We start from the raw sequence: 26466 nt of genomic DNA, 5'->3' as shown, positions 1-26466 counted from the left end.
AGCCTGATGCAAAGCCCAACCATCATTACTGCCCACCCACCAGCCTGATGCAAAGCCCAACCATCATTACTGCCCACCCACCAGCCTGATGCAAAGCCCAACCATCATTACTACCCACCCACCAGCCTGATGCAAAGCCCAACCATCATTACTACCCACCCACCAGCCTGATGCAAAGCCCAACCATCATTACTACCCACCCACCAGCCTGATGCAAAGCCCAACCTTCATTACTACCCACCCACCAGCCTGATGCAAAGCCCAACCTTCATTACTGCCCACCCACCAGCCTGATGCAAAGCCCAACCTTCATTACTGCCCACCCACCAGCCTGATGCAAAGCCCAACCATCATTACTACCCACCCACCAGCCTGATGCAAAGCCCAGCCATCATTACTACCCACCCACCAGCCTGATGCAAAGCCCAAACATCATTACTGCCCACCCACCAGCCTGATGCAAAGCCCAACCATCATTACTGCCCACCCACCAGCCTGATGCAAAGCCCAACCTTCATTACTGCCCACCCACCAGCCTGATGCAAAGCCCAACCTTCATTACTGCCCACCCACCAGCCTGATGCAAAGCCCAACCTTCATTACTGCCCACCCACCAGCTTGATGCAAAGCCCAACCTTCATTACTGCCCACCCACCAGCCTGATGCAAAGCCCAACCTTCATTACTACCCACCCACCAGCCTGATGCAAAGCTCCATCTCTTGCCTTCGGCATCCTCACTGTTCTCGGCTTTCCGTGCGTCATCAGAGTAGCAGGTGGAATGCTGGAATCTGGCTGGATAAGTGGATATGCGTCAAAGCATTAGATTACAAGATGTGTTTTTGAGCAGTGTGTGTGTGTGGAAATGCCAGGCAGAGTAGTATTGTGAAGAGTGGTGCACTCAAGGGAAGGAGAGTGACTGTGATGCTTTAAATGAGGTAGTGAGTGTACTTCCATGTGTCTTACATACACAGAATATGCTTTACTATCCTTGTGGGGACCTAACATCTTATTCCAATTCCAAATACTATTTTTCCTAACCCCTAATTGTAAGCCTAAAATAGCCTTTGTCTTTGGGACATGGGAAATGTCCCCACTTGGTACAATTTCTTACTTACTTTCCCAGTGGGGACTTTTCTGGTACCCAGGATATATATATACACACACACACACACACACACACACACACACACAGAGCTCTCTGTATGTAAGTGGATCAGGCAGCTGACACAGGGGACAGTGAGAGGCAGGAGATGCATCAGGCAGACAAGGTAATACATCAAGGTCAGAGGAAGTGCGTGTCACTGGTGACGCACTCAAACGGCCTCTAATTTTTTTTAAAGGAATTCTTTCCTTCTCTTCAGTGCCAAACCAAGGATAATCTTTTTATTTTATTTTGATCAGACCCCAGGTTCAGCATGTACTGTAAACCGTTAATTTGGGATCCATTCTGTGCATTGCTCCTGCTTCTACAACCTTTACTCATTTTCAGCGTGAGGGGATGGAGGGTGCGGCGTGAGGGGATGGAGGGTGCGGCAGCTGCTGTGGAAGCTCCTCTGGGGTGGTTGTGATCTGGGTCTCCCAGGGCTTCCCATCTTCACAGTAGGACCACATTTTCTACTAGCCCTGTCTGAAAATGGCTAGCGGGCTACCTTAAGATCCTGCTCTGGTCTCACTGCTTCTGTCTCGACCCTCTACAATCTCACCTCTAGCTCAATGAAGGGATTAAACACATATGGTTTTTCGCTGGTGTCAAATGAAGGGTAAACACTTGTGCTGTCTCTGATATTAAATACTAACCCTGTCTGGTAACCACAGTGTTCTCCACCATGTCCCCTTATTAAGAATTCAGTGCGGCGATGAAGGTCACTTGTCCCTCTGATTTTGTCTGTGCCAGTTTTGCAACGCTGACTCTTTCTTTGTCTCTACCCTCCCTCTATTTCAACATCTGTCCGTCTTCTCTCATCTCTTTTCTAGGTGAGAGCTTTGAGCAGAGCCCCATCCGGAGGTCCTTCAGGTCCAAGGTTCTGGCCCACTACCCTGAGAGCACAGACAGGAGTCCCTTCAACAGAGATGCAGTCAACATGGTAAGACAGTGGAGCTGTGATACGTTTAGAGAACTTCTATACAGAGAAGAGGGTTAAGTCAGTATTTTTATGGCATTTAGACTGTTTTAGCCCTTTCTAGAGGTGGTTGTAATGTGTCCATGTGAAAACAGCTTCATTTATTGCATTCATTACAACGTGTGTCATGTTAAATTACAGTGCAGCTTATTGTGGACATTCTGTTGTATTCTGTTACAGAATTGGGGACTTTATCGGTTTGTGCACTATTGTTTTGTTAATGTACGTTTTTGGGGTTTAACGATGTTGTTGCAAATCTGTCAGTGTAAATTAGTAATTGAACCAATTGAAAGTAATAAACAAAAAGCTGATGGTTTGGAACTGCTGTGACATCACTTCTTTGTTTTGTTCTCCAGTACCACAATGCATTTCTCTTTTATGCAAATGAGAATATTTTCTGTTTCAAGTGTAATCATTTTTAATAAGCATTTTTAAGACATTAGTTTCTTTCAAAATGTATGGCATTTCAATAATAAAATAAGTTGTTTAATGGCACATTGTCTGGATAATGAAAGCACTAGGCAGGAACTCGACAGCATCTCATTTTAAATGAACCAATAAACAAATGTTAGTTTTTCATGAAGCTGACGCCTGTTGTGAGCACAGACACTGAAGTACTTTGTAACAGATGGATAGAGCACCTTTTCAGGGAGCCACACTCAGCTCTGACTCTCTCCACAAACAAGACCCCTTTGTCCTTTATTTTAACGACTTTTACACAACTTGTGTGTCGGCTCATGGGTCTCCCGGTCGCGGCCGGCTGTGACTGTCCGGGATCAAAATCAGGTCTGTAGTGACACCTCAAGTACTGTGATGTCATGCCTGAGACCGCTGCGCCACTCGGGAGGCAAATAAGGGCACTCTTTCTTTAAAAAAAAAACTCTGCTAGTCTTCAATGTTATTTGTCAGAATGGAGTCTCTTCAGAATGATTTGACCCCTCATCCCTGCCCATAATTTCTTGTGTGTTTGATAAAATAACATGTTATTGAAGGCAGTTGACACTGTCATTCTTTCAGTATTTTCCCTCTTCACCTCCTCCTACCGCTCTCTACCTTTTCTCCTTTGTTCCTCTGCTATGTCCTCTAAAACATCCCAACTCTTCTGTCCATATCTCTCCCCCACCACCTCTTCATCCTCCTTCCTCTCACTCATCTTAAATGTTTTTTTCTCCCATATCACCCTTCCCCTCTGTCTTCTCCTCCCTTCGTCTCTGTCTCCATCTCTCTCTCTTTCCCCAGCTCTGCATGCCACGAGGCTTGTCATTCCGTAGTCAGACGGACAGCCGCGACTCCCACTTCCACTCCTTCACGGTCGCTCGGGATGACGGCACACACTCCTACGGCTTTGTGCACATGTACTACGAGGAGGTGACGAGCGCCCAGATCACCGCGGCGATGCAGACCCTCCATCAGATGCACCACGTCGAGCATCACTCCACCTCTTCTTCATCTCGCTCTACCTCCTCCGCCTCCTCCCCCTCCACATCCAGCATGGACTCTCTGGTGAGCAGCCTGGACGAGTCGGATGCTGCTTCCCTGGCAGAGCGTCCCCTGTTGGCTTGTTTGGGCTGCACAGTGGGTTCCTTCCAGCCAGCCCGGGACACCCTGTATGTCTCCAAGGCCCTCTGCCTCCTGACGCCCCTCCCCTTCCTCCTCGCCGCCCGCCACTTCCTGTCCCAGCTGCACCAGGCGGTGACATCGCATGCCGCCCCGCCGCTGCCCCTAGAGAGCTACATCCACAACATCCTGTATGAGGTGCCCGCGCCGCCGCCTGGTCGGTCGCTCCGGTTCCACGGGGTCCAGGGGCCCATCGTGTGCCAGCAGCCCGGCCCAGAGGAGCTCCCGCTGGGGGACTACCCACTGGGTGAGGCCTTCTCTCTGCTGGGGGTGGAGAACCTGGTGAGACTGCTCACCTCTGTGCTGCTGGAGACCCAGATCCTGCTTTACTCACAAGGTGAGGACCAAAGGACCAGGCAGTGTTTGCTGAAAGATCAACAACCTAGGGTTTTTTCCTTCTAACCTAAACATGTTCAATTCCCATCATGCACTTTAAAGTATTATATCGGTACTGGAGTTGTACCCCGAACAGCACACGTTGTTGTAGCCCCTGGAGGACTGGGGTTTGGAAACCCTAGTCCACTAGTCCATGATGGTGACTGTATGAGTGCACACTTTTGAGATTCAGACCACAACCTAATCGTAACTAAAACTTCACCACAACAATGCAACACATGTATCCATGATATGAGTACCACCAGGGTCAAATTCCTCAAATCAGCAACAATTTAAAATCTCCCCCCTCCGTCTCGGTCTCCCATACTATCAAAAGGTTGACGACAACAACTTAACAACAATACAACACATTAGTACACCGAGGTCCAATTCCCTCCGTCTTTCCATCTCTCTGTCTCCAGACTACCAGCGGTTGATGACTGTGGCAGAGGGCATCACCACCCTGCTGTTCCCGTTCCAGTGGCAGCATATCTACCTGCCCATCCTGCCCGCTCCCCTGCACCACCTCCTGGATGCACCAGTGCCCTTCCTCATGGGTATCCAGAGGAGGGACGGCGCCCAACGCTCCACTCTGGAGCTGTCCAATGAGGTACAGTATTAGAATGGCATGTACTTAGTCATCTGTGTTTGGGACTGTAGCCATGTAATGGCACTTTTATCCTCCAAAATGGCTTTATTTAACCAGTTGACTTATTGTGAACACATTCTCTTCTTTAATAACCACCTGACCAAGAAGGAGTGATAAATGTATTGCACTTGTGATGCAGTAGGACAAACGATGTTGCCACTCATTCCTAAGTTCCTATTTCTCTATTAAGAATGGGAGGTTGCTGAATCCATATACCTAGTGCGTTTTAAATTCACTATTGAATCCCATTTTTTTTAATTGGCTTTACCACATGGAATTAGAAGCATTTTAATTCACATTCTCTAAAGCTTTCCAGTAGGCATTCTGATACACATTTTGACAGGCATTCACTGACCTTGCAAAACATTCCAAAATGCTTTCCAGCAGTCTAATGTACACTCAGTCATTCTAATAACAGGCATTCCAGTACGCGTTGTAACGGACGGTTAAAGAGCGTTGTAACGGACGGTTAAAGAGCGTTGTAACGGACGGTTAAAGAGCCTTGTAACGGACGGTTAAAGAGCCTTGTAACGGACGGTTAAAGAGCCTTGTAACGGACGGTTAAAGAGCCTTGTAACGGACGGTTAAAGAGCCTTGTAACGGACGGTTAAAGAGCCTTGTAACGGACGGTTAAAGAGCCTTGTAACGGACGGTTAAAGAGCCTTGTAACGGACGGTTAAAGAGCCTTGTAACGGACGGTTAAAGAGCCTTGTAACGGACGGTTAAAGAGCCTTGTAACGGACGGTTAAAGAGCCTTGTAACGGACGGTTAAAGAGCGTTGTAACGGACGGTTAAAGAGCGTTGTAACGGACGGTTAAAGAGCCTTGTAACGGACGGTTAAAGAGCCTTGTAACGGACGGTTAAAGAGCCTTGTAACGGACGGTTAAAGAGCCTTGTAACAGGCGGTTAAAGAGCGTTGAAACAGACGGTTAAAGAGCCTTGTAACAGACGGTTAAAGAGCGCTATAACATTTGCTACATTCTTGCAGTGCCTGTACAAATGAATCCTATTCTGGTTGCATATTAATATCCCCCTGCTCTCTGTTGCTGACGAAATATAGAGATTCACACATCTCCTCAGGCGATCTCCTACACTTCTCCCCAAATCACACCATGCTGTATAAGCGTTTTGCTAGGGTTGTGCATCCCAAATGAGGTCCTATTCCCTATATAGTGCACTACTTTTGACCAGGACCCATAGGGCTTTATGTAGGGGAATATAATGCCATTTAGGATACAACTCAAGGAGTTTTCTTTGAAGTGGTAGAGTTATCCCATAAATACACCAGTAGAAGGAGAGTGCTGAGCCGTGGGCGACGGTGGGAGGAGGAAGGCACCGGACATCACATTTCCAGAGACATCGGACAACGTGAATAATTAACAGGGTTTACGAATTGCCCACTTTATTTCTGGGTGTGCTTGAGAGGATAAGATTAACATGGTAGGTAGCAATGCAGATGGCAGAACGCATCTAGAGTGTGTCCTATTGTAAATGTATTTTTATACAACCCTCTCCTTGTAGTTCCATCCTTCCAGCAGGATGGAATCATATTTTTTTTTCTGTATCCTTATCCGAAGACGAGGCTTTTTAAACGGCACAGATTTGTTTTAATGGAATTTAGCTGATGCATCACAGTGGAATGTTCTCAGATTTTGTCATGGTGAATTGGGTCACCATACTGCGAGGTGGGGGGGGGGGTTTATCATAGAGGGTTTGTCGCCTTTCCCATGAGAAGAGGAGCAGGGACGCATTTGAATCACATCACCCTTTAAAGGCTTATTCTACAATATGTTTGACAACTTAAATGAATGATACCCATTGTTCATGCCCGTTCTTAAAGAATATCACTGTCTTGTTGTTTTTCAAGTTGAGGAGTGGGCCTTTAAAGTAGAATTGTAAACAAATGGTAGTCTGTGTGAATCGGTCATCACATGGGGTTAAAAAAAAAAAAACTTTGGTGTCAGTCTCTGACGTAGTTCTATGTGCCAGGCTAGTGCCTGCTCGGCTTCTCTCCAGAGGTCGACTCATTTTTCTGACTGGTTTTGCATTTATAAAAAAATGTGTGTCTGTGAATGAGGTGATAGTCCCAGATCTGTTTGGGCTGTTTGAACAGAGTTGGCTATACAGCACAAAGACCTATGGGACCAGGATATGTACATCTAATTGTGTTCTAACGTCAACGAGCGTAGTTAAATCTCTGATCTTAATGGGATGTTTGCATACTTGGTCCTAATGTTATCAGTGGTAATGACCTCTGTACGGTCTGAATTATCTACATGAAGAAGAGTTGCTTGTTGTGCCACTCTGCCAGGCTGGGTCTGTGTTCCCTTTTTGAACATTTTAACAAGGATTCCGCAGCCTTCTCCCAAAGTGTGCACTTGCACACTCTCTGTCTGAGATTTAGCAATGATGGAAACTCCCTCCAGCCAATCCTTAGCTGCTAAATCCATGATGGGGAGTATGCATGTGCACACTTTGGGAAAGGTCCCTTTATTCGATAATGATAGTTAAACAGATTTTTACATTTACTGTTCCCTTCCCATCCCCCTCTCCAGGCCAATCTGTGCTTTGTGGACATTGACAATCACCGTGTGGATCCACCCGAGGACCTGCCCCTCTTCCCAGACCAGCTGGAGCTCATCCAGGAAGTGAACGAGGTGCTGCTGCGCTTCGGCCTCCAGCCATATGGGGGCTCTACAACCACCAAGCCCGCCCCTGCCGCTCCCCCCTGCCTCAGCAGCCTCGTCCTGGAGGACCTGATGGAAGACCGGCGCAACGGGAACCTGGGAGGGGAGGAGTTGGCCGTGCTGGAACGACTGCAGGCACTGGCCAGGAGGTGTGGAGGAGGGGGGATGGCGGGAGGGAAGACGCTGGGACGGGCGTTTGAGGAAGAAGAGGAGGAGCTGAAGGCAGCCAAGATGAACGTGCAGCTGAGGGAGGTGTTCGCTGGGCGTTTCACCTCCATGTTCGGGAGGTACGAAGAGTTTGTGATCCACAGCGCTCCTGACCTGGAGTCCTGGCTGGGCAACCGTGAGGGAACGAGCAACTTTGATAAGGTAATGAAGATCGATCAACAATCATTCACTGAATGAATACCATAGACTCTCCTATCCATAGCCTATTCCTTCAGTCAGTAATCCAACATGCATGGACAGGAAGCTGTCATTCAGGATACAAGCAATATTCTACCACTGTTAGTGATTTTAAGTGAAGTGTTAATATTTTGTGTACTTGTGCATTTGTCTATCCCCAGGGCTCTTTCCTGTCGGCGCAGCCTGCCACACACCTACACTTCCTGTCTCGGTTCCTGGAGACGGCCATGTTTTCATCGTTCGTAGACAGCAAGGTGTTGTCCCGCTGGGCAGACCGGGAGCCACTGCAGCGCGTGTTCGACAGGCGCTTGGAGAGGGAGCGCCTCTACAACACGTTCGAGGACGATCCTGGTAACCGGCACTACAGGAAGTGCACAGTGCTCCATGAGTCAGGTGGGTTCAGGGGAAACTGGATTCAGGGGTGCTACAGTAGTACTGATTCAATATTTCCCATTATTACTGCATGTGGTTGTTAGGGAACACAACAGAATAAAGAATACAACTTTTGTACACCACAATGAGTGCTTCTTATTGGACAAGTTTAGATCACTGTTTCAGGCCACTTTTTTAGGGGGGGTTTGTTGCCTGATGAACATGTTCTGTTTGTCCTTTGTCCAAAGCATAGAGCATGGTTCTCCAATAAGTGGCCTGTGGGTGATTCTATTCGGCCCCCACGTTTTCTGAGCAAAAAAAGACTGAAATTCTGTTTGTCAAATACTATGTATGTTTGGGGGTCTTGCTATCAATTTGCAGTGTAAAAATTATTTGACTATGCTCTGGCCCCCGACCCTCCCCCTTAAGGAAACTGGGGACCCCTTGCACGGAGGGCATTGGGAGGCAGGGATTAGCGTCTCCAAAACCACAGAACACACATTGTATGTCATGTCATTGTTATTTCTTTCTACTCCCTATATTCCCTCAGTTCCACTGAAGAGAGAAACAAAGGAGGGAAAACTTAGCACCGTAGAATGCCAGAACATGAGAGGGATGGGGAATATTCCGTTCTGGGGAAAGGGAGTTCAGTATCAATCTGAGAGAATGAAAAGGTAGACACGAGAGGGGGAGAAAGTGAGAGAGAAGGGAATAAGAGGCATTGATGGTAAGAGGTATAAAAAGATGAATGGGGGAGAAGGCGACGGAGATGGGGAATACTAGAGGGGTGGAGTATTGGGAGGGGGGGGGTGGAGGATAAGTAGCACATGAGGAGGAAAAAAGTACATTGTGTCCCTATAATGAGACTCTCAGCTTTGAAGTTCTGCCAAGCGCTCTGCAGAGACTGCACCACTAAGTCTGCTCCAGTCTCTGTATTAATAGTTCCTCTCCCTCCGTGTTTCCCAGCAATGTGGGATTTTTAAAGCAAACCAGATAGGGATCCACTTCCACATCACGACAACAACACATGACCTTGTTTCTGCACAAAGAGCTTTCCAGATTAGACATGCAGTATGACGTTGTATCTACAACTCTGGATTTGAAAGGAGGCTTATACAAATGGTCCTTCGATGTCGGACTGCAGAGGAATGAGAATTTAGAAATGAACATGATGTAGAAAATACACTATTGAGCAGAGTCCTGTATGGCTCAATTGGTAGAGCATGGCACTTGCAATGTCTGGATTGTGGGTTTGATTCCCGCTGGGGCAACCCCATACAAAAATAAATGAATATAAGTTGCTTTGGATAACGGAGTCTGCTAAATGGCTGTTATTACTGCGCTGGCCTGGTTACATATCCAGCATAGTTCCTGGAAATGACAATGGGTATTCGGCATAATTCCGTTATCATGGAATTGCCTCTACGTGACAGGAAAATATCAGGCAGCACAGTATGGCTTGGGTCAGCACACTAGTGTGAAAAGGTTACTAGAGGCTGCCTCTCCTACAGCCTTCTCCAGTAGGCCCCACTCACATCCCCCACCTCTATTATCCTCTGGTTCCCAGTCCAGGCCATGGAGCGCAGGCTGCTTAAGGCTGACCACACAGCCATCCACCCCCACCTGTTGGACATGAGGATTGGCCAGGGCCGACACCAACAGGGCTGCTTCCCCAGGCTACAGGCTGATGTATTGGCACAGGGACACCACACCAACAAGTAAGTAACACACGGCCATATATACACACGTACACAACAATTACCTACACACACAAATGATCTACACAAACACACACCGTACATTGTGTCTGTGCAGGTGGTCAAGTCGTTACATCCCTAAGAGACCAGTGACCACTGAGACCACCTCAGGACTGGACAATGACCAGAGAGAGGTAAATGCCTACTTTAGTTATATAGTCCAAAATCTACCTCTAGCCCATTTCCCAGACCTGATGTAAACAATATTGTAATGCCTTTACCTTTCTTTGTATGAACACCATTCTGCCTTCTGGGCCGTGTTCATAAGGGCACACAATGGAAAACATTTATAAAACAACTATTTGTAACGGGGAATAAGAAAATGTGCCTTATTGAACAAGTCCAGGTAGTGCCTCTCTGTTTCTGTCTGATCTACAAACCCAGGATGGGTAGGGGCTAGGCCAGGAAAGGAGTTATTGGCTGTTTTCAGAATCAACTTTAGTATTGTCTGATTGGCTGTTGTTCTCTGTGTTCATCCAATAGAAGTTCTCTCCGGGGAGGAGGATCCTATGCCAGTCTAAGCTGCTTGACCCCTCGCCCTCAGCTGTCACTCAAACCCAGCGTGGGTTCGTGGAGGGGCTGCTGAGGGAGTGTCGTGTGAAGGTAAGGGGTCTCCTTAAGGCATCCGAATGCTTCCCAGCCAGTAGAGTTTGTGCAGATATTATGATGACATTTTGATGTTTTTGTTAGTTTTGGACTTATTCAGCTGTTCGGGCACATTTTTTTTTTTCTTCGGGAGGCCAGCCTATTCGGGGCAGAAGTCTACACCCCTTCGTCAGTGATTGGTCAACAGTAGGGATTCAATGAGAGACAACTTGTTTTCATGCAAATTGTTATATTGATAAATACTGCACCAAACATCTTAGTGAGATGTAAAATTGATTTATTGAGTTATCTTAGATTTGTGTGTCTCTTCACAGTCCCTGCTGTTCCATAAGGGGTATTTATACCTGATTCTACTGCTGGCATCAGTTACCTGATAGTTCCATGGCTCTATGTAGTACTGTGCTCCTCCCATAGTCTGTTCTGGACTTGTGGGGTATGCGTTGGTGTTCGAGCTGTGCGCTAGTAGTTTAAACAGACAACTCTGTGCATTCAGCTTGTCAACACCTCTTACAAAAACAAGTAGTGATGAAGTCAATCTCACTTTTTCATTTTCGTGTCAATCGCCAGTTGGCAACCCATCCCTTACGGGATTGTAAAGGCAGCTTATTAAAAATCGAATGGTTGTCTGTGTCCCAAATTGGCACCCTTTTCCCTATATAGTTTACCACTTTTGCCTAAAGCCTCAGTAGTGCACTATATTGGGAAAAGGATGCCATTTCAGAGTTAACCAATGTGTGGGTGCTGTTATTCTCTCCTCAAGATGGAAGCAGTGTCAAGATGTAATACCTGTAGTTTATTGCAGCGATTCTGTCTGTCCTGGGTCCCCCACTGGGTGCATGGTTTGGTTTTTGCCCTCGCAATACGTTTCAAATAACCAACTCATCATCAAGCTTTGATTATTTGAATCGGCTGTGTAGTGTTAGGGCAAAAACCAAAACGTGCACCCAGGGCAGAGTATGTGAGAGGAGCGTGCCCAATTTGACTGGAGCGAGATTCCCAAAGGCTGGAGCGTCTGTCTTCTCAACCGCTCCAGTAGTTGATTTTTCAGTTCAACATCTGTTTAGAATGTCAGTCCTGAACTCATAGCTAGGTGTGCTATGTTTTCATTGGTCTGAGTCTGGAGCAGCACACTTGTTATTTGGTAATTGGCCCAGTTGGACTGCAAGGACTTCTAATTGGTCAGGCTAGGGTGGGGGGTTATAAATGACATCCTGTTTCTTTGTTCTGTGGGGATAATCACTGAGGGCAGGGAGCATGACCATCTACCTCCATGTCCTCTTTGAATAAACCTATTTTCCTCCCCCTGATTTGCTTTGGGGTCTGTGTTATTGAAGAGTAACATCAACTGCTAACAGTATGCACCAACAGTATGCACCAACAGTATGCACCAACAGTATGCACCACACCGAACGTACTGCAACTGCCTCCGCAACGCATTGTTGCGAGGCAAACGCAGCGTTTTCATTGGAAATGAATAATTCTGGTGGCCCAAAATGAAATAACGCTGTCGGTGTGTTCGAAACATAAGTCCTGGATGCTACCTGCTGTTATGGTGCTAAACTATTAGGTTACAGACTGGATGCTACCTGCTGTTATGGTGCTAAACTATTAGGTTACAGACTGGATGCTACCTGCTGTTATGGTGCTAAACTATTAGGCTACAGACTGGATGCTACCTGCTGTTATGGTGCTAAACTATTAGGTTACAGACTGGATGACATTGTTCTACACGTGGGATATGGTAGTTATACACTGGCTACATTACATTAAACATCCACAAGTAAAGGACTATGTTCAAGGAGATTTCTGTTTTGATTGGGTTATTTTGCCTAAAAACCTTTAGGCCTACCTATAGGAACAAGAAAAGAGTGGCCTAAAAGGTGTTTAGCATCCCCAGTGGCTCTGCAAGTGTGGACAGGATATGATCTGCTCATGGCCTGCTCTCTAGGCACCATCACATCAGCCTGAATCCAGAGACTGGCCAAACTCCTGTTTCTAAAAACTTTGTTTAATTTGTATTTCATTCTAAGTCACAGGCTATATGCTCAATTGATAGACTAAGGATTTTATACAACGACATGTTTAAATTAGCTTTATGTCCCTACCAGCCTAGTGTTGCACTCGCAAATGCTTCACAATGTTTCTTTGTAGGCTATAGCCTTGAAATAATAGAAATAATATAGCCTAAATAATTCATTTTCATTACTCCTTAGGCTCCTGACCTATGTAGTGTTTAAATGCTGTTTTAATATGACATGTAGCCTATTTTTTATTATTATTTTCACTTCTTACTTTCACCTTTTTATTCAAATGCTTTTCATTCAAATCCATATGGTGTCAATACATAAACTATAGGTAGGACCAGGTAGGTACAATGAGCACTTGTTGTCTCTCAAATACGCTAGTGGTTGGTTAGCTAGCTAGCGAATTAGCCATATTAGCGTTGACATGAAATCAGTCAAAACACCTCTAAACAAAGACATGGTATCAATAACAAGATACAACGAGCTGAAACGAGCCACCTAGAATTCCCCACTTGGCAGCGTCTTGTCATTGTTGCTAACTATCTGACCGTCCAGAATCATACCGTTCAGCTTCCGGCCCTGTTGATGACTTTATTTTTGTGACGTTGTCAGCCAAGCTGTCTATGCCCTTGCACACTCCTCCTTGTCATGGATTTAAAATCCTGAAATCTATTACTGGGTGTGTGCAAGTGCACACTTTAGGAGAAAGGTGTTAGAATTATGATGTAACCCTGATTGTGTGTCTCTGTGTGGTGCAGACCAGGCATATGCTGATGGAAAGGATGGGGAAGGAGAGTGTGGAGCTGGGGCAGGGCGAGGCCAATATTACAGGCCTGCAGGAGAACAGACTGATCCACAGCCTCTGTGACCTGCTGGAGAGGACCTGGGGCCACGGGCTACAGCTCAAACAGGTTAGTCGCATGGACGGGCAGGCAGACGGACAGCAAAAAGTATTCATACCCCTTGACTTATTCCACGTTACAGCCACATTACAGCCTGAATTCAACAGGGATGAAATAGTTTTTTTCTCACCGATTTAGGCACAATACCCCATAATGGCAAAGTGAAAACATGTTTTTCGAAATGTTACAAATTGATTGAAAATAAATTCACGCTCTTTTGCCATGACACTCCAAATTGCGCTTGGGCGCATCCAATTTTCCTTTGATCATCCTTGATGGACTCCAAATTAAGTTATAGTGACAACGGTGGCCAATTAAATTGTTTGAACATGAAAAACACACACCTGCCTATATACGGTCCCACAGTTGACAGTGCATGTCAGAGCAGAAACTATACCATGAACTCCAAGGAACTGTCCATAGATCTCTGAGAGAATTGTAATGAGGCATATATCTGGGGAAGGGTATTAAACAATTTCTAGAGTGTGGAACGTTTCCAACAGCACAGTGGTCTCCATCATTAGGAAATGTAAAAAATCTGTAACTACCCAGACTTTGCCTAGAGCTGGCCGTCCGACCAAACTGAGCAACCGGGCAAGAAGGACCTTGGTCAGGGAGGTGACCAGGAACCCAATGACCACTCTGACAGAACTACAGAGTTCCTTGGCTGAGATGGGAGAACCTGCCAGAAGGACAGGTCTCTACAGCACTTCACCACTCTGGGCTTAATGGGAGAGTGTCCAGACGGAAGCCACTCCTGAGAAAAAGGCACATGACCGCACGCCTGGAGTTTGGAAAAAGGCATGTGAAAGACTACGAGCATAACGCAAAATATTCTGTGGTCTGATGAGACAAAAAGGTAACTCTTTGCCCTGAATGCAAAGTGCTATGTCTAGAGAGAACAAGGCACAGCTCATCATCCGTCTTAACACCATCCCTACCGTGAAGCATGGTGGTGGCAGCATCATGCTATGGGGATGCTTATCAGCAGCGACTGGGAGACGGTTAAGGATAGAGGGAACAATGAATGGAGCCAAATACAGGCAAATCCTTGATGAGAACCTGCTTCAGTGCAAATAACCTTAGACTGGGGCGAAGATTTACTTTCCAACAGGACAATGACCCCCATACTTTTGTCATTTTGGGGTATTGTGTAAAGATGGGGTGGGGGTGGGGGTAGGGGGTCAAGGGAATACTTTGAGTGCACTGAAGCCCGGGATTCAAACAGACATGCATATTAGCAATAATCATCCTAATGATGACTTTGTCTCCGGGAAGTACAAAACAATGGTGGCATCAAATTAGCAATCTGCATGCTGCAATACACTTAAATATATATGTGTGTGTGTGTGTGTGTGTGTGTATGTATAATGTTTCCCTAAACTTTTGTGAGTGCTGTTGATTTGTGTTTCTACCGTCCAGGGGAGGTCGGCTCTGTGGTCCCACCTGCTCCACTACCAGGCCAACGAGGAGAAGATGGAGTCACCTTCAAATGCAGAGTGTCCAGGTCAGAGTAGATGCATACTAATCTGATCCCAGATCTGTTTGTGATGACAATGATCATCGGAATTAGACATGCAGCAGAAACAGATGTTGGACCAGGCTAGAGACAGTAGATATTAGGAAGGTTGTACAGTAATATCCATCTGGTATTATTTAGTAGTTTGTCTGCTAGGTATGCTCTGTGAGGGGATCACATATGCCAATCACGCTCTTCCTGGTTACAGTGTCCAATGGGTCGGACAGCAGGAGGCTGGAGGAGGGGCTTCCACCGCCGAAGGGCTCCTTTGTACAGGATATGAGGTAATGTGTGGATTCACAAAGCTGTAAAACATTATCTTAAATGTAACCCATCACTGTTGCTGTTTTTAATATAAGGGCTTCACAATGAAATATTTTAACATTTGTATTTATTTTACAATGTCAATATTGTGTTGTAAACGTTTTGGCAGTTGTGGAAAGAATCTATAGTTGTAAGTTGTGGATTTCATTGGAAATGATGTCATTGTTGATGTTTTTTTATCATGAAGGCTATTTTCTCTTGAAACACATGGTCTATCTACTAGAAAGTAATGGACATGTAAAGAATTTGAAAAAAAAATACTTTAAAGTATAAAGGACCATGTGTCCATAGATTTCCCAAATTGCCTCTTAATAACCAACATTTCAGAAAAGTCCGGTAACTATGTTCAATTACAGGGAGTTTTGAAACCACGGCCGGAAGCTTTCCTAAAGGATAGCGCAACCCAACCCAACAAACTGCTCCCTTTGAAAAAATAATATAATGTGTTTTACCATCTCAGGTTTGTCCAGACCATGAGTGGGGGTCTCGGTGAAGTGGGTCAGGCCCGGGCCTGGATTCATCTGGCCCTGGAGAAGAAACTGCTCTCACAACACCTCAAACTGCTGCTGGCCAACCATGACCTGATTAGGTACACACCCATATCACATATACCCTCTTCACACTACTGAAATGAGCAGAGCCAAGCTGTACTGAGCTGGCTTGGTTGCACATCCAGGATAGTCGCTAGAATCGTGCTGGAAAGTACAATGTGAAAATAAAATATCTGAGCCGGCGAGGTTGGGGTCGGCACGATAATGTGAAAAGGGTAACAGACCGCTGACTCTTCAGATGCATGCTTCATTTGTGAGTGTGTTAACCTCTGTCCTCTCCTTACAGGCAGCTGTATAAACCTTATGCATTCCTGCTGTGTGAGGAGGAGAGGGAGCAGTTTCTGTTCCACCTGCTGTCGCTCAACACTGTAGACTACCTCTGCTTCACACGCAAATTCACCTCCATCAGTAAGTCTGGGAGATTCAACAGGGCTGTGTTCATTCGGCACCAAACGGAAGAAGTACCTGAGAATGTCCAATGAGATTTTTTTTGTTTTTGTTTTTTTGTGCACTAATGTGGGGGTTTTCAGACTTTTTGGGGCCGGGGAGCCTTTTGTGACAGCAAATTCATCAGGGATTAGCCTGGGTACCAGTCTATTTCGCTAACATGCTCCTCCTTGTCATTGCCAAAGATACGGGCCTTTTTTTTTAGCAATCTTCAAACATGAACATTCTTATTGAGCTCGAGGAGATCAGAGGATTTGATCCTGATTCAATAACCCGCACAGCTATCATCCAATCACGATGTTTATGCAAATTAGACTGATAGAACGTTTCCTAAATGAATTCATACGTTTCATTGGGAGCATTAACATTGGGCATTCTGACAATACATTTGGAAACATTAACATTGGGCGCTGGGAGAACAGAGGATTCCTGTTTATTGCATTTTTACCACCAGCCAATGGGATCACATTAAAGAAAAGCTCTCTCCATTTTAACTTCCCCTAATCAGGGACCCCATCATTATCAGACCACAACTTGAGTGTGTTTTACTATGATGTCATTGGGTTCCTAATTCCTATTTGGTTGTATGAGAGAGTGTTCTAACGTCATTGAAGCGTTTTAGTTCATGTTTCTGCAATATCATTATATTATCTTCATATAAGTCAGCATCCCCCTGCAGTTCTGAAAACGTTCCTGGTACGTGTTAAAGACGGAATGGTCTTAAGAACACTGTCATTCTGGATAGAGGAACGTTACCATTAATGTGCCAGAAATGTTCTGGGATCTAAACATTCTTAGCTGGTTTAAACTAAAGCAACCTTTTTAACAGTCCATGAACATCTAACGTTGCACTGAAATGTGAAATGTGTTCACTACCTGTAAGTCGCTCTGGATAAGGGCGTCTGGATAAGGGCGTCTGCTAAATGACTCAAATGTAAATGTTCTCGTCTCTTGTCCCTTCAGGCATTCCGTATCGTGTTGTCATAACGCCCATGAAGAAGCTGAGCATTGCCATGACAATGTCCAACCCCTGGGTGTGTGTTTCTGGCGAGCTGGGTGACTCCGGGGTCAGACAGATTCCCAAGAACACACAGGAGATCATCTTCCAGGTGAGTTGCTCAGTCCCATTGTTTACCTGGGCTGGGTGGAGCGGATGGAAGCTACTGCTTAGGAATTCTCCATCAAACAGACATATGCATGCTGGCACACTCTGTTCTTATTCTAGTCTGTCCCTCTGTGTGTTAGTGTCAGAACCTGGGCAGACTGAGCACCCTGCAGTTGGGCCAGGAGAACTCTGGCCTGCTGGCTAAGTGTCTGGTGGACTGTGTGATTGTGCACAATGAGATCACTGGACACACCTACAGGTAACAAACACATATGGTGTTTCTTCTGTTAAATCTGCATTGCACTGCACACTTTTTTGTTGTTGTTGACCAAGTTAGTTAGTGTTGCTCTAATTTCTGTACTCACACAAGTTGTGTTTATTAGGGCACACAACGGAAAACCACTTTAAAACCGTCTGCAACAAGAAAGGAACATTTTGTGTTTTGGATTAGACAAGCCCAGGTTGTCCTTCTGTTTGGTCCCTAATGAACGTGATCCTGCCTCAAAATTCTGAATTAACAAATTTAAAATTGACTGCTCCTTTGCCCTGTTTCACATATAACCTCTCACCCTCTTAGCTCTCTACCTGCGCTCTCCTCCCAGGTTCCCATGCGGCCGCTGGCTGGGGAAGGGTGTGGGCGACGGAAGCCTGGAGAGGGTGCTGATTGGTCAGCTGGTGTCGCCCGGCGGAGAGGAGGATTCTGGGAGGTGGACGGGGACTCCCCCAGAGCAGGGCTCGCCCCCACAGAGCGGACGCACGGGGAGTCTGGGGTCTCTGAGCCGCAGCAACAGTATGTATGGACACACACTGAGGGTCAGATTTACTGAGCATCTACACCTGGAAACAGTTTGTATCTGGAATTTTATGAAGGGAAAGTTAAAAAAAACAAACAGATATTACACTTTTTATATTAACCATTAAGTGTAATATCTTATCTTATCTTTCCTATGGTCATGAGTAAATGTACATTTTCTGTAATTCATTGCTATACCTTATTTTTAATGCTCCATCTTTCCTCCCCCGTCTTTCATGCCATTGTCCATCTTCACGTCTATATTCCTCTCTCCCGTTCTACCTCTCTCCCTCCCACCTTCCCGCCATCTCTCTCCTCCAATCAGAGCTCTCCTCTGCTCAGGTGCAGGAGGATACAAGGGAGGCAGTGAACAGCCTTGTCAAGCACTTCCACAAAGCAGAGCAGGAGGTAGGCTGTGTGTGAGAGATTCCAAACACAGAAAATAGAGGGAGCAGAGGAGACTTTAGCCTCTCTGCCTTTGTCTGCTGCTGTTTGTGTCTGGATCTATGAGTCTCTGTGTGTCTAGAGGTTATCATCCGCACGATTCACGACCTTCGCTCTGCAAGGCAGAATCTCCCACAGTTTAAAGGCAGACTGGCTTTTTTTCTCTAGTCTATGGCCTGCCCTGACCTCCCCTTTTTAAAAGCCTGTTCTGACTTTTCCTTTTAAAAGCCTGCTCTGACTTCTTTAAAATCCCTAGTCTGAACTCCCTTTAAAAACCCCAGCCCTTTGGAGACAGTAGCTCACTGTTTCTATCAGTTACCACTTAACCTCTCCCTCCAGGATAATTCATCGACCAATCAGCTTTAATAAATGGACCTTTCCTTGGCGTAGCAGAGGCGCCATGAAGATTCACACAGCCCCTCAGTGAATTGTAAATTAGAATATATTATTATGTATAAGAGCTTCCTAGAAACCACTCACTGCTGTGGGAGATTCTGTCACAGCAAGTGCTTTTGAATTAGGTTTTTAATTTCATCTTAAGACTGTTGGAACCTGGAGGGAAAGCTGAATCGTGTTGCTTTGAGCGCCTTCTCTGGAACTGAAGTGTACTAGATAATATCGCCCTGGGCTTAGGTTTGTCACCGCGGCAACCATAATTCAACTCCTCCACACTGCAGTCCAACAATTGTACAACTTAATTTGCTTAATTTGTAAGGATGACTGAATGAATGCGGATGGAAGGTTTCTGAAAACTTCAGAGTGATTAAAAAATAGATATTTCACCTTTATTTAACCAGGTAAACCAGTTGAGAACAAGATCTCATTTACAATTGCGACCTGGCCAAGATAAAGCAAAGCAGTTCGACACATACAACAACACAGAGTTACACATGGAGTAAAACAAACATACAGTAGAAAAATAAGTCTATATACAATGTGAGCAAATGAGGTGAGATAAGGAAGGTAAAGGCAAAAGGCCATGGTGGCGAAGTAAATACAATATAGCAAGTAAAACAATGGAATGGTAGATTTGCAGTGGAAGAATGTGCAAAGTAGAGAGAGAAATAATGGGGTGCAAAAGAGCTAAATAAATACAGTAGGGGAAGAGGTAGTTGTTTGGGCAAAATTATAGATGGGCTATGTACAGGTGCAGTAATCTGTGAGCTGCTCTTAAAGCTAGTGAAGGAGAGAAGTGTTTTCAGTTTCAGAGATTTTTGTAGTTCGTTCCAGTCATTGGCAGCAGAGAACTGGAAGGAGAGGCGACCAAAGGAAGAATTGGTTTTGGGGGTGACCAGAGAGATATACCTGCTGGAGCGCGTGCTACAGGTGGGTGCTGCTATGGTGACCAGTGAGCTGAGATAAGGGGGACTTTACCTAGCAGGGTCTTGTAGATGACCTGGAGTCAGTGGGTTTGGCGACGAGTATGAAGCGAGGGCCAGCCAACGAGAGCATACAGGTCGCAGTGGTTGGTAGTATATGGGGCTTTGGTGACAAAACGGATGGCACTGTGATAGACTGCATCCAATTTAGTAGGGTATTGGAGGCTATTTTTTAAATGACATCGTCGAGGATCGGTAGGATGGTCTGTTGTACGAGGGTGTTTGGCAGCATGAGTAAAGGATATTTTGTTGCGAAAAAGGAAGCCAATTCTAGAGTTAACTTTGGATTGGAGATGTTTGATCTGAGTCTGGAAGGAGAGTTTACAGTCTAACCAGACACCTAGAATATGTGGACAACTACAAATACCTAAGTCAGGACCGTCCAGAGTAGTGATGTTGGGTGGGCGGGCAGGTGCAGGGAGCGATCGGTTGAAGAGCATGCATTTAGTTATACATGTATTTAAGAGCAGTTGGAGGCCACGGAAGGAGAGTTGTATGGCATTGAAGCTCATCTGGAGGGTTGTTAACAGTGTCCAAAGAAGGGCCAGAAGTATACAGAATGGTGTGGTCTGCGTAGAGGTGGATCAGAGACTCACCAGCAGCAAGAGCAACATCATTGATGTATACAGAGAAGAGAGTCGGCCCAAGAATTTAACCCTGTGGCACCCCCATAGAGACTGCCAGAGGCCCGGACAAGAGGCCCTCCGATCTGACACACTGAACTCTATCAGAGAAGTAGTTGGTGAACCAGACGAGGGAATCATTTGAGAAACCAAGGCTATTGAGTCTGCCGATGAGGATGTGGTAATTGACAGTTGAAAGCCTTGGCCAGGTCAATGAATACGGCTGCACAATATTGTTTCTTATCGATGGCGGTTAAGATATCGTTTAGGACCTTGAGCGTGGCTGAGGTGCACCCATGTACAGCTCTGAAACCAGATTGCATAGAGGAGAAGGTGCGGTGGGATTCGAAATGGTCGGTAATCTGTTTGTTAACTTGGCTTTCGAAGACCGTAGAAAGGCAGGGTAGGATAGATATAGGTCTGTAGCAGTTAGGTCAAGAGTGTCCCCACCCCTTTGAAGAGGGGGATGACCGCAGCTGCTTTCCAATCTTTGGGAATCTGACGACACGAGAGGTTGAACAGGCTAGTAATAGGGGTTGCAAAAATTTCTGCTGATCATTTTAGAAAGGGTCCATATTGTCTAGCCTGGCTGATATGTAGGGGTCCAGATTTTGCAGCTCTTTCAGAACATCAGCTGACTGGATTTGGGAGAAGGAGAAATGGGGAAGGCTTGGGCGAGTTGTTGTAGGGAGTGCAGTGCTGTTGACCTGGGTAGCCAGGTGGAAAGCATGGCCAGCCGTAGAAAAATGGTTATTGAAATTCTCAATTATAGTGGATTTATCGGTAGTGACAGTGTTTCCTATCCTCAGTGCAGTGGGAAGCTGGAAGGAGGTGTTCTTATTCTCCATGAACTTTAGTGTCCCAGAACCTTTTTGAGTTTGTTGCAGGAAGCAAATTTCTGCTTGAAAAAGCTAGCCTTGGCTTTTCTAACTCCCTGTGGATATTGGTTTCTAGCTTCCCTGAAAAGTTGCATATCACGGGGGCTGTTCGATGCTAATGCAGAACGCCATAGGATGTTTTTGTGTTGGTTAAGGGCAGTCAGGTCTGGAGCGAACCAAGGGCTATATCTGTTCCTGGTTCTAAATTTATTGAATGGGGCATGCTTATTTAAGATGGTGAGGAAGGCATTTAAAAAATAAAAATAAAAAACAGGCATCCTCTACTGACGGGATGAGGTCAATCTCCTTCCAGGATACCCGGGCCAGGTCGATTAGAAAGGCCTGCTCGCTGGAGTATTTCAGGGAGCGTTTGACAGTGATGAGGGGTGGTCGTTTGGTCGCAGACCCATTACGGATGCAGGCAATGAGGCAGTGATTGCTGAGATCTTGGTTGTAAACAGGAGAGGTGTATTTAGAGGGCAAGTTGGTTAGGATGATATCTATGAGGGTGCCTGTGTTTACGGCTTTGTGGTGATACCTGGTAGGTTCATTGATAATTTGTGTGAGATTGAGGGCATCAAGCTTAGATTCTATGATGGCTGGGGTGTTAAGCATGTTCCAGTTTAGGTCACCTAGCAGCCAGAGTTCTGAAAGATAGATGGGGGCAATCAGTTCACATATGGTGTCCAGAGCACAGCTGGGTGCAGAGGGTGGTCTATAGCAAGCGGCAATGGTGAGAGACTTGTTTTTAGAGGTGGATTTTTAAAAGTTGAAGTTCAAATTGTTTGGGTACAGACCTGGATAGTAGGACAGAACTCTCCAGGCTATCTCTGCAGTAGATAGCAACACCGCCCCCTTTGGCCATTCTATCTTGTCTGAAAATGTTGTAGTTAGGGATGGAGATTTCAGAGTTTTTGGTGGTCTTCCTAAGGATTGCTTCCGCAGTCTGAGTGTTCTGCTGTGTCCAGCTTAAGGGATGTAGCATCTTTAAAGGGGGGCTGAATTTACTGATTTAGCCTCGCTTTCAATCATCCTCATTGGGAAATGCAACTGAGAATGAGATTTGGGTCTTGAAGGTGGGCTTTGGGTGTGTGTGTGTGTGTGTGTGTGTGTGTGTTCACACGTGGGAAGCATTTGTATATTCACTCAGCAAAAACAGTACAGTTAGTCACTCACCCTTCTAGATAACTTGAAACAGTCTAACCAGGTATTGTGTCTGGAAGTAGGCTAGCTAGCAAGATAGCCAACTTCTTTCGCCAATTGGCTTCAGCTGGCGGGTCTGCAACCATGGCAAAATTGTTTTGACTTTGGATGGCCTATATGTGGGACTGTCAATATATTACACAACATAAATGGGACAACTGATTGCCCCTAACTAGCCCAATGGGGATATCCAAAGTTGAACCAAATTTACCATGGTCAGTGTCCTGGGAATTACGAATATGTCTTGTTCTCTGAATTGACGATCACCCAACCGAAGGAAAACTGTTACGTACCCTTCATTCCGTGACATACTCTTTTTTTACCCCCTAATAATCTCACAAATTTCAGTTTTGGAAGAGACCTGGCTTTATGACCAAAATTCTTACTTACCATTAATTGTATTTATTTGTAGTCAATTTTGACACTAGAATAAATGTTTGACTCATATCGATGCCACAGGCTGTGTATTTTTTATTTTTTTATTCAGTCGCTCTTTAAACTCTAACATTGTAACTGTATAACCAGAACCATATTCTACAAGTTAGCGACTCATTGAACCTCTCCTCTCCTTTCAGAGGGGGAACCTGACTGCTCTGCTCTGTGGAGAGGGGGGGCTGGTGCGCTCCCTGGAACAGTTCCTCCTCCACGGCTTTAAGTCCTCGCGCCTATTTCAAAGGAGTGTGTTCATATGGGACTTTGTGGGTAAGTGTGGGTGTGGGCACAGAATGTGTTGTGTAGTAATGTAATTTGTCTCCATCTAGTGGCTAATTTGACAAGTTAAATGTTTAATTATTCAGTGTGTTAGTGCAGCACAGCATGATTCACCTAGTACCCCTAGTAAACAGCATCATCTTGTCATAGAAATTGAATTTCTAGCATTCTAGTGTATGATTAGTCACTCTATTTCCATGGTCCCTGTCCTTCTGTTTCACACACACAGAGAAAGTGGTGGTTTCCATGGAGACTGCGGATCAGATGGGTGACTTGCGTGAATCAACAGAACTATGTGACTCGCTGTGTCACTATGCCAACGCCATCAACGCTTCACCACGGAACATCGGAAAGGAGGGCAAGTTCCAGCTGCTGGTCTGCCTTGGAGTCAGGTGAGAGGTGAAAGTTCAAAGTTCAAATGGAAAGGGAGATGGTAGGGGCCAAGAGGATCTAACTTGTCACAGAACATATTTTGCAGAACAGATATGACTGTCTGTCATGCAGAATAGGGAATAATTCCAGCTCTATACATCCTATTTCTATCTTCACGTACTGAATGTTGCATCTTTCTGAATAGACCCCAGTTGTGTAAGACTGTGCAAGTATGACATGACAGATGCATTCTAACAGGGCCCTCTAATGAAAAATGTGAACGTCACCATTCTGGTGGTTAATTCTATCAGTCCTGAGTGACACCCTTTCCCTTTCCCTGTAGCCCCTCTGAGCACTCTGCAGCCAGAGTGGCCTGCAGCAGGACTGGTCTCCAAGGCCTCAGTCACAGACCTGACCCATTTACATCACACACTGTTATTTCAGCCAGGAATTTGGGCTGCTGGAGGCCTGCAGCGTTGAGGTGGTCAAAACCGTGGCGGTCAGTGCTGCTTTAAGATTAGGGAGGACGATTCTAATTTTTTTTTTAATGAGCACGGCATTATTTCTGTTACAGCATATTGAATGGCTTTCATTCAAATTCCATTCCAATGTAACATTGACATTTTCCCTATACCCATCATGAGGTTGCTACAACCTAGCCTATGACTGAAAGTAGCTGGACACAGGTCGAGAAATTTGAGGTGACCGACAGTGACACATGCGCAGATGGTGACATTCAATACCGCTTTGCACACTCTTGCCTGCATCTCTGATCTAGATCATTAGTCCCACTGTTGAAAACAAGAGTTTATTTTGCTTCTCTTTTTAAGAAACGCTTTTCAACAGAATCTGCAGAATGAAAACACCCCTGATCACACGTAAACACATTTTACTTTCATAGCTGCCACGCTGTATTCCTTCTCGCATCTATGCACGCTCTTCTCACCTTTTTCCCTTTGCTTGTGGACTTCAATGCACAACACATCAGCTGTATGAGACCAGGCCAAAAAACCTTTCCAAGCCAAACCATAACCGCTACACACATCCTACATCGTTGTCACCATATTACCTAAAGTAACATCATAGTCAACACAGCTAATAGAACTAATGTTTGAGTAAACCTGCTACAGTCATGCAGTACAGTTAACAAGCAGTTTAGCAGTTACACCACCAGGCCCTGCTGGCAAAAAAAATGAAAACCAAAAGCTTACCTTGGAAGTGTTTGTTGTGTTGGATAGTTATAGCCAGCTAGGTAACATAGCATCACTCTTTGTTTGAGTAGGCTAAACTAGTTAGCTGAATTCGCTAGCTAAGTAAGTGGAAGAAGAGAAAAATATTAAATGTATACAGTACCAGTCAAACGTTTGGACACACCTATTAATTCCAGGGTTTTTATTTTATTTTTATTATTTTCTACATTGTAAAATCAGACATCAAAACTATGAAATAACACATGGAATCATATAGTAACCAAAAAAGTGTTCAGCAATTTGAGATTCTTCAACATTGCCACCCTTTGCCTTAATAACAGCTTTGCACACTCTTGGCATTCTCTCAACCAGCTTAAACCATCAAACTGTCTCTCGTGAGGACCGCCAGTATTTAACCAGTATGTCTACCACGGCATTCTGCAGCGATATGCCATCCCATCTGGTTTGCGTTTAGTGGGACGATCGTTTGTTTTTCAACGGGACAATGACCCAACGCATCTCCAGTCTGTGTCAGGGCTATTTGGCCAAGAAGGACAGTGATGGAGTGCTGCCTCAGATGACCTGGCCTCCACAATCACCCAACCTCAACCCAATTGAGATGGTTTTGGATGAGTTGAACTGCAGAGTGAAGGAAAAGCAGTCAACAAGTACTCCACATATGTGGGAACTCCTTCAAGACTTGAAAAGCATTCCAGGTGAAGCTGGTTGAGAGAATACCAACATTGTGCAAAGCTGTCAAGGCAAAGGGTGGCTACTGTGAAGAATCTCAAATATAAAATATATTTTGATTTGTTGAACACATGATTCCATATGTGTTCAGTTTTGATGTCTTCACTATTATTCTACAATGTAGAAGTACAAATAAAGAAACCCTGGAATGAGTAGGTGTGTCAACTTTTGTGTGTGTACATATTGATCTCCTTCTTCATTTTAGGGGAAATTCATTTAAACTCCTTTCTCTCTCGGAGTCAACTACTCACCACACGTTATGCAGTGCTAGCTATCTGTAGATTATGCTTTCAGTACTAGATTCATTCTCTGATCCTTTGATTGGATGGACAACATGTCAGTTCATGCTGCAAGAACTCTGATAGGTTGGAGGATGTCCTCCGGAAGTTGTTAACGTTACTGTGTAAGTCTATGGAAGGGTGTGAGAACCATGAGCCTCCTAGGTTTTGTATTGAAGTCAATGTACCCAGAGGAGGACGGAAGCTAGCTGCCCTCCGGCTACACCATGGTGCTACCATACAGAGAGCTGTTGAGGCTACTGTAGACCTTCATTGCAAAACAGTGTATTTTAATAGATAATTTGGTGACGTGACTATATTAGTATAGTTTTATCTAAAAAGGATACCCTTTTTTTTTATGTTTCACAATTTTCTTTTGTTTAT

General features: G+C 45.2%; 1 protein-coding gene across 1 annotated transcript in view; it reads left to right on the top strand.

The window, feature by feature from the left end:
• Positions 1 to 26466, top strand: part of LOC139406400 (DENN domain-containing protein 5B-like) — a 37904-nt gene that overhangs the window by 8215 nt on the left and 3223 nt on the right. The window contains exons 2-20 of the mRNA XM_071148945.1: positions 1976 to 2085; positions 3361 to 4075; positions 4536 to 4723; positions 7318 to 7818; positions 8016 to 8247; positions 9794 to 9944; positions 10042 to 10117; positions 10467 to 10586; positions 13372 to 13524; positions 14938 to 15022; positions 15243 to 15318; positions 15819 to 15947; positions 16196 to 16317; positions 17320 to 17465; positions 17602 to 17720; positions 18064 to 18251; positions 18580 to 18662; positions 23357 to 23483; positions 23722 to 23884. Coding sequence (XP_071005046.1) covers positions 1976 to 2085; positions 3361 to 4075; positions 4536 to 4723; positions 7318 to 7818; positions 8016 to 8247; positions 9794 to 9944; positions 10042 to 10117; positions 10467 to 10586; positions 13372 to 13524; positions 14938 to 15022; positions 15243 to 15318; positions 15819 to 15947; positions 16196 to 16317; positions 17320 to 17465; positions 17602 to 17720; positions 18064 to 18251; positions 18580 to 18662; positions 23357 to 23483; positions 23722 to 23884 — 3484 coding nt within the window. The remainder of the gene's footprint in view (positions 1 to 1975; positions 2086 to 3360; positions 4076 to 4535; positions 4724 to 7317; positions 7819 to 8015; positions 8248 to 9793; positions 9945 to 10041; positions 10118 to 10466; positions 10587 to 13371; positions 13525 to 14937; positions 15023 to 15242; positions 15319 to 15818; positions 15948 to 16195; positions 16318 to 17319; positions 17466 to 17601; positions 17721 to 18063; positions 18252 to 18579; positions 18663 to 23356; positions 23484 to 23721; positions 23885 to 26466) is intronic.

This window comes from Oncorhynchus clarkii, chromosome 4 (genome assembly GCF_045791955.1).
Source record: "Oncorhynchus clarkii lewisi isolate Uvic-CL-2024 chromosome 4, UVic_Ocla_1.0, whole genome shotgun sequence".
NCBI lineage: Eukaryota > Metazoa > Chordata > Actinopteri > Salmoniformes > Salmonidae > Oncorhynchus > Oncorhynchus clarkii.
Note: the sequence above shows the minus strand (reverse complement) of the source record. Positions and strands in the feature narration are given on the sequence as shown.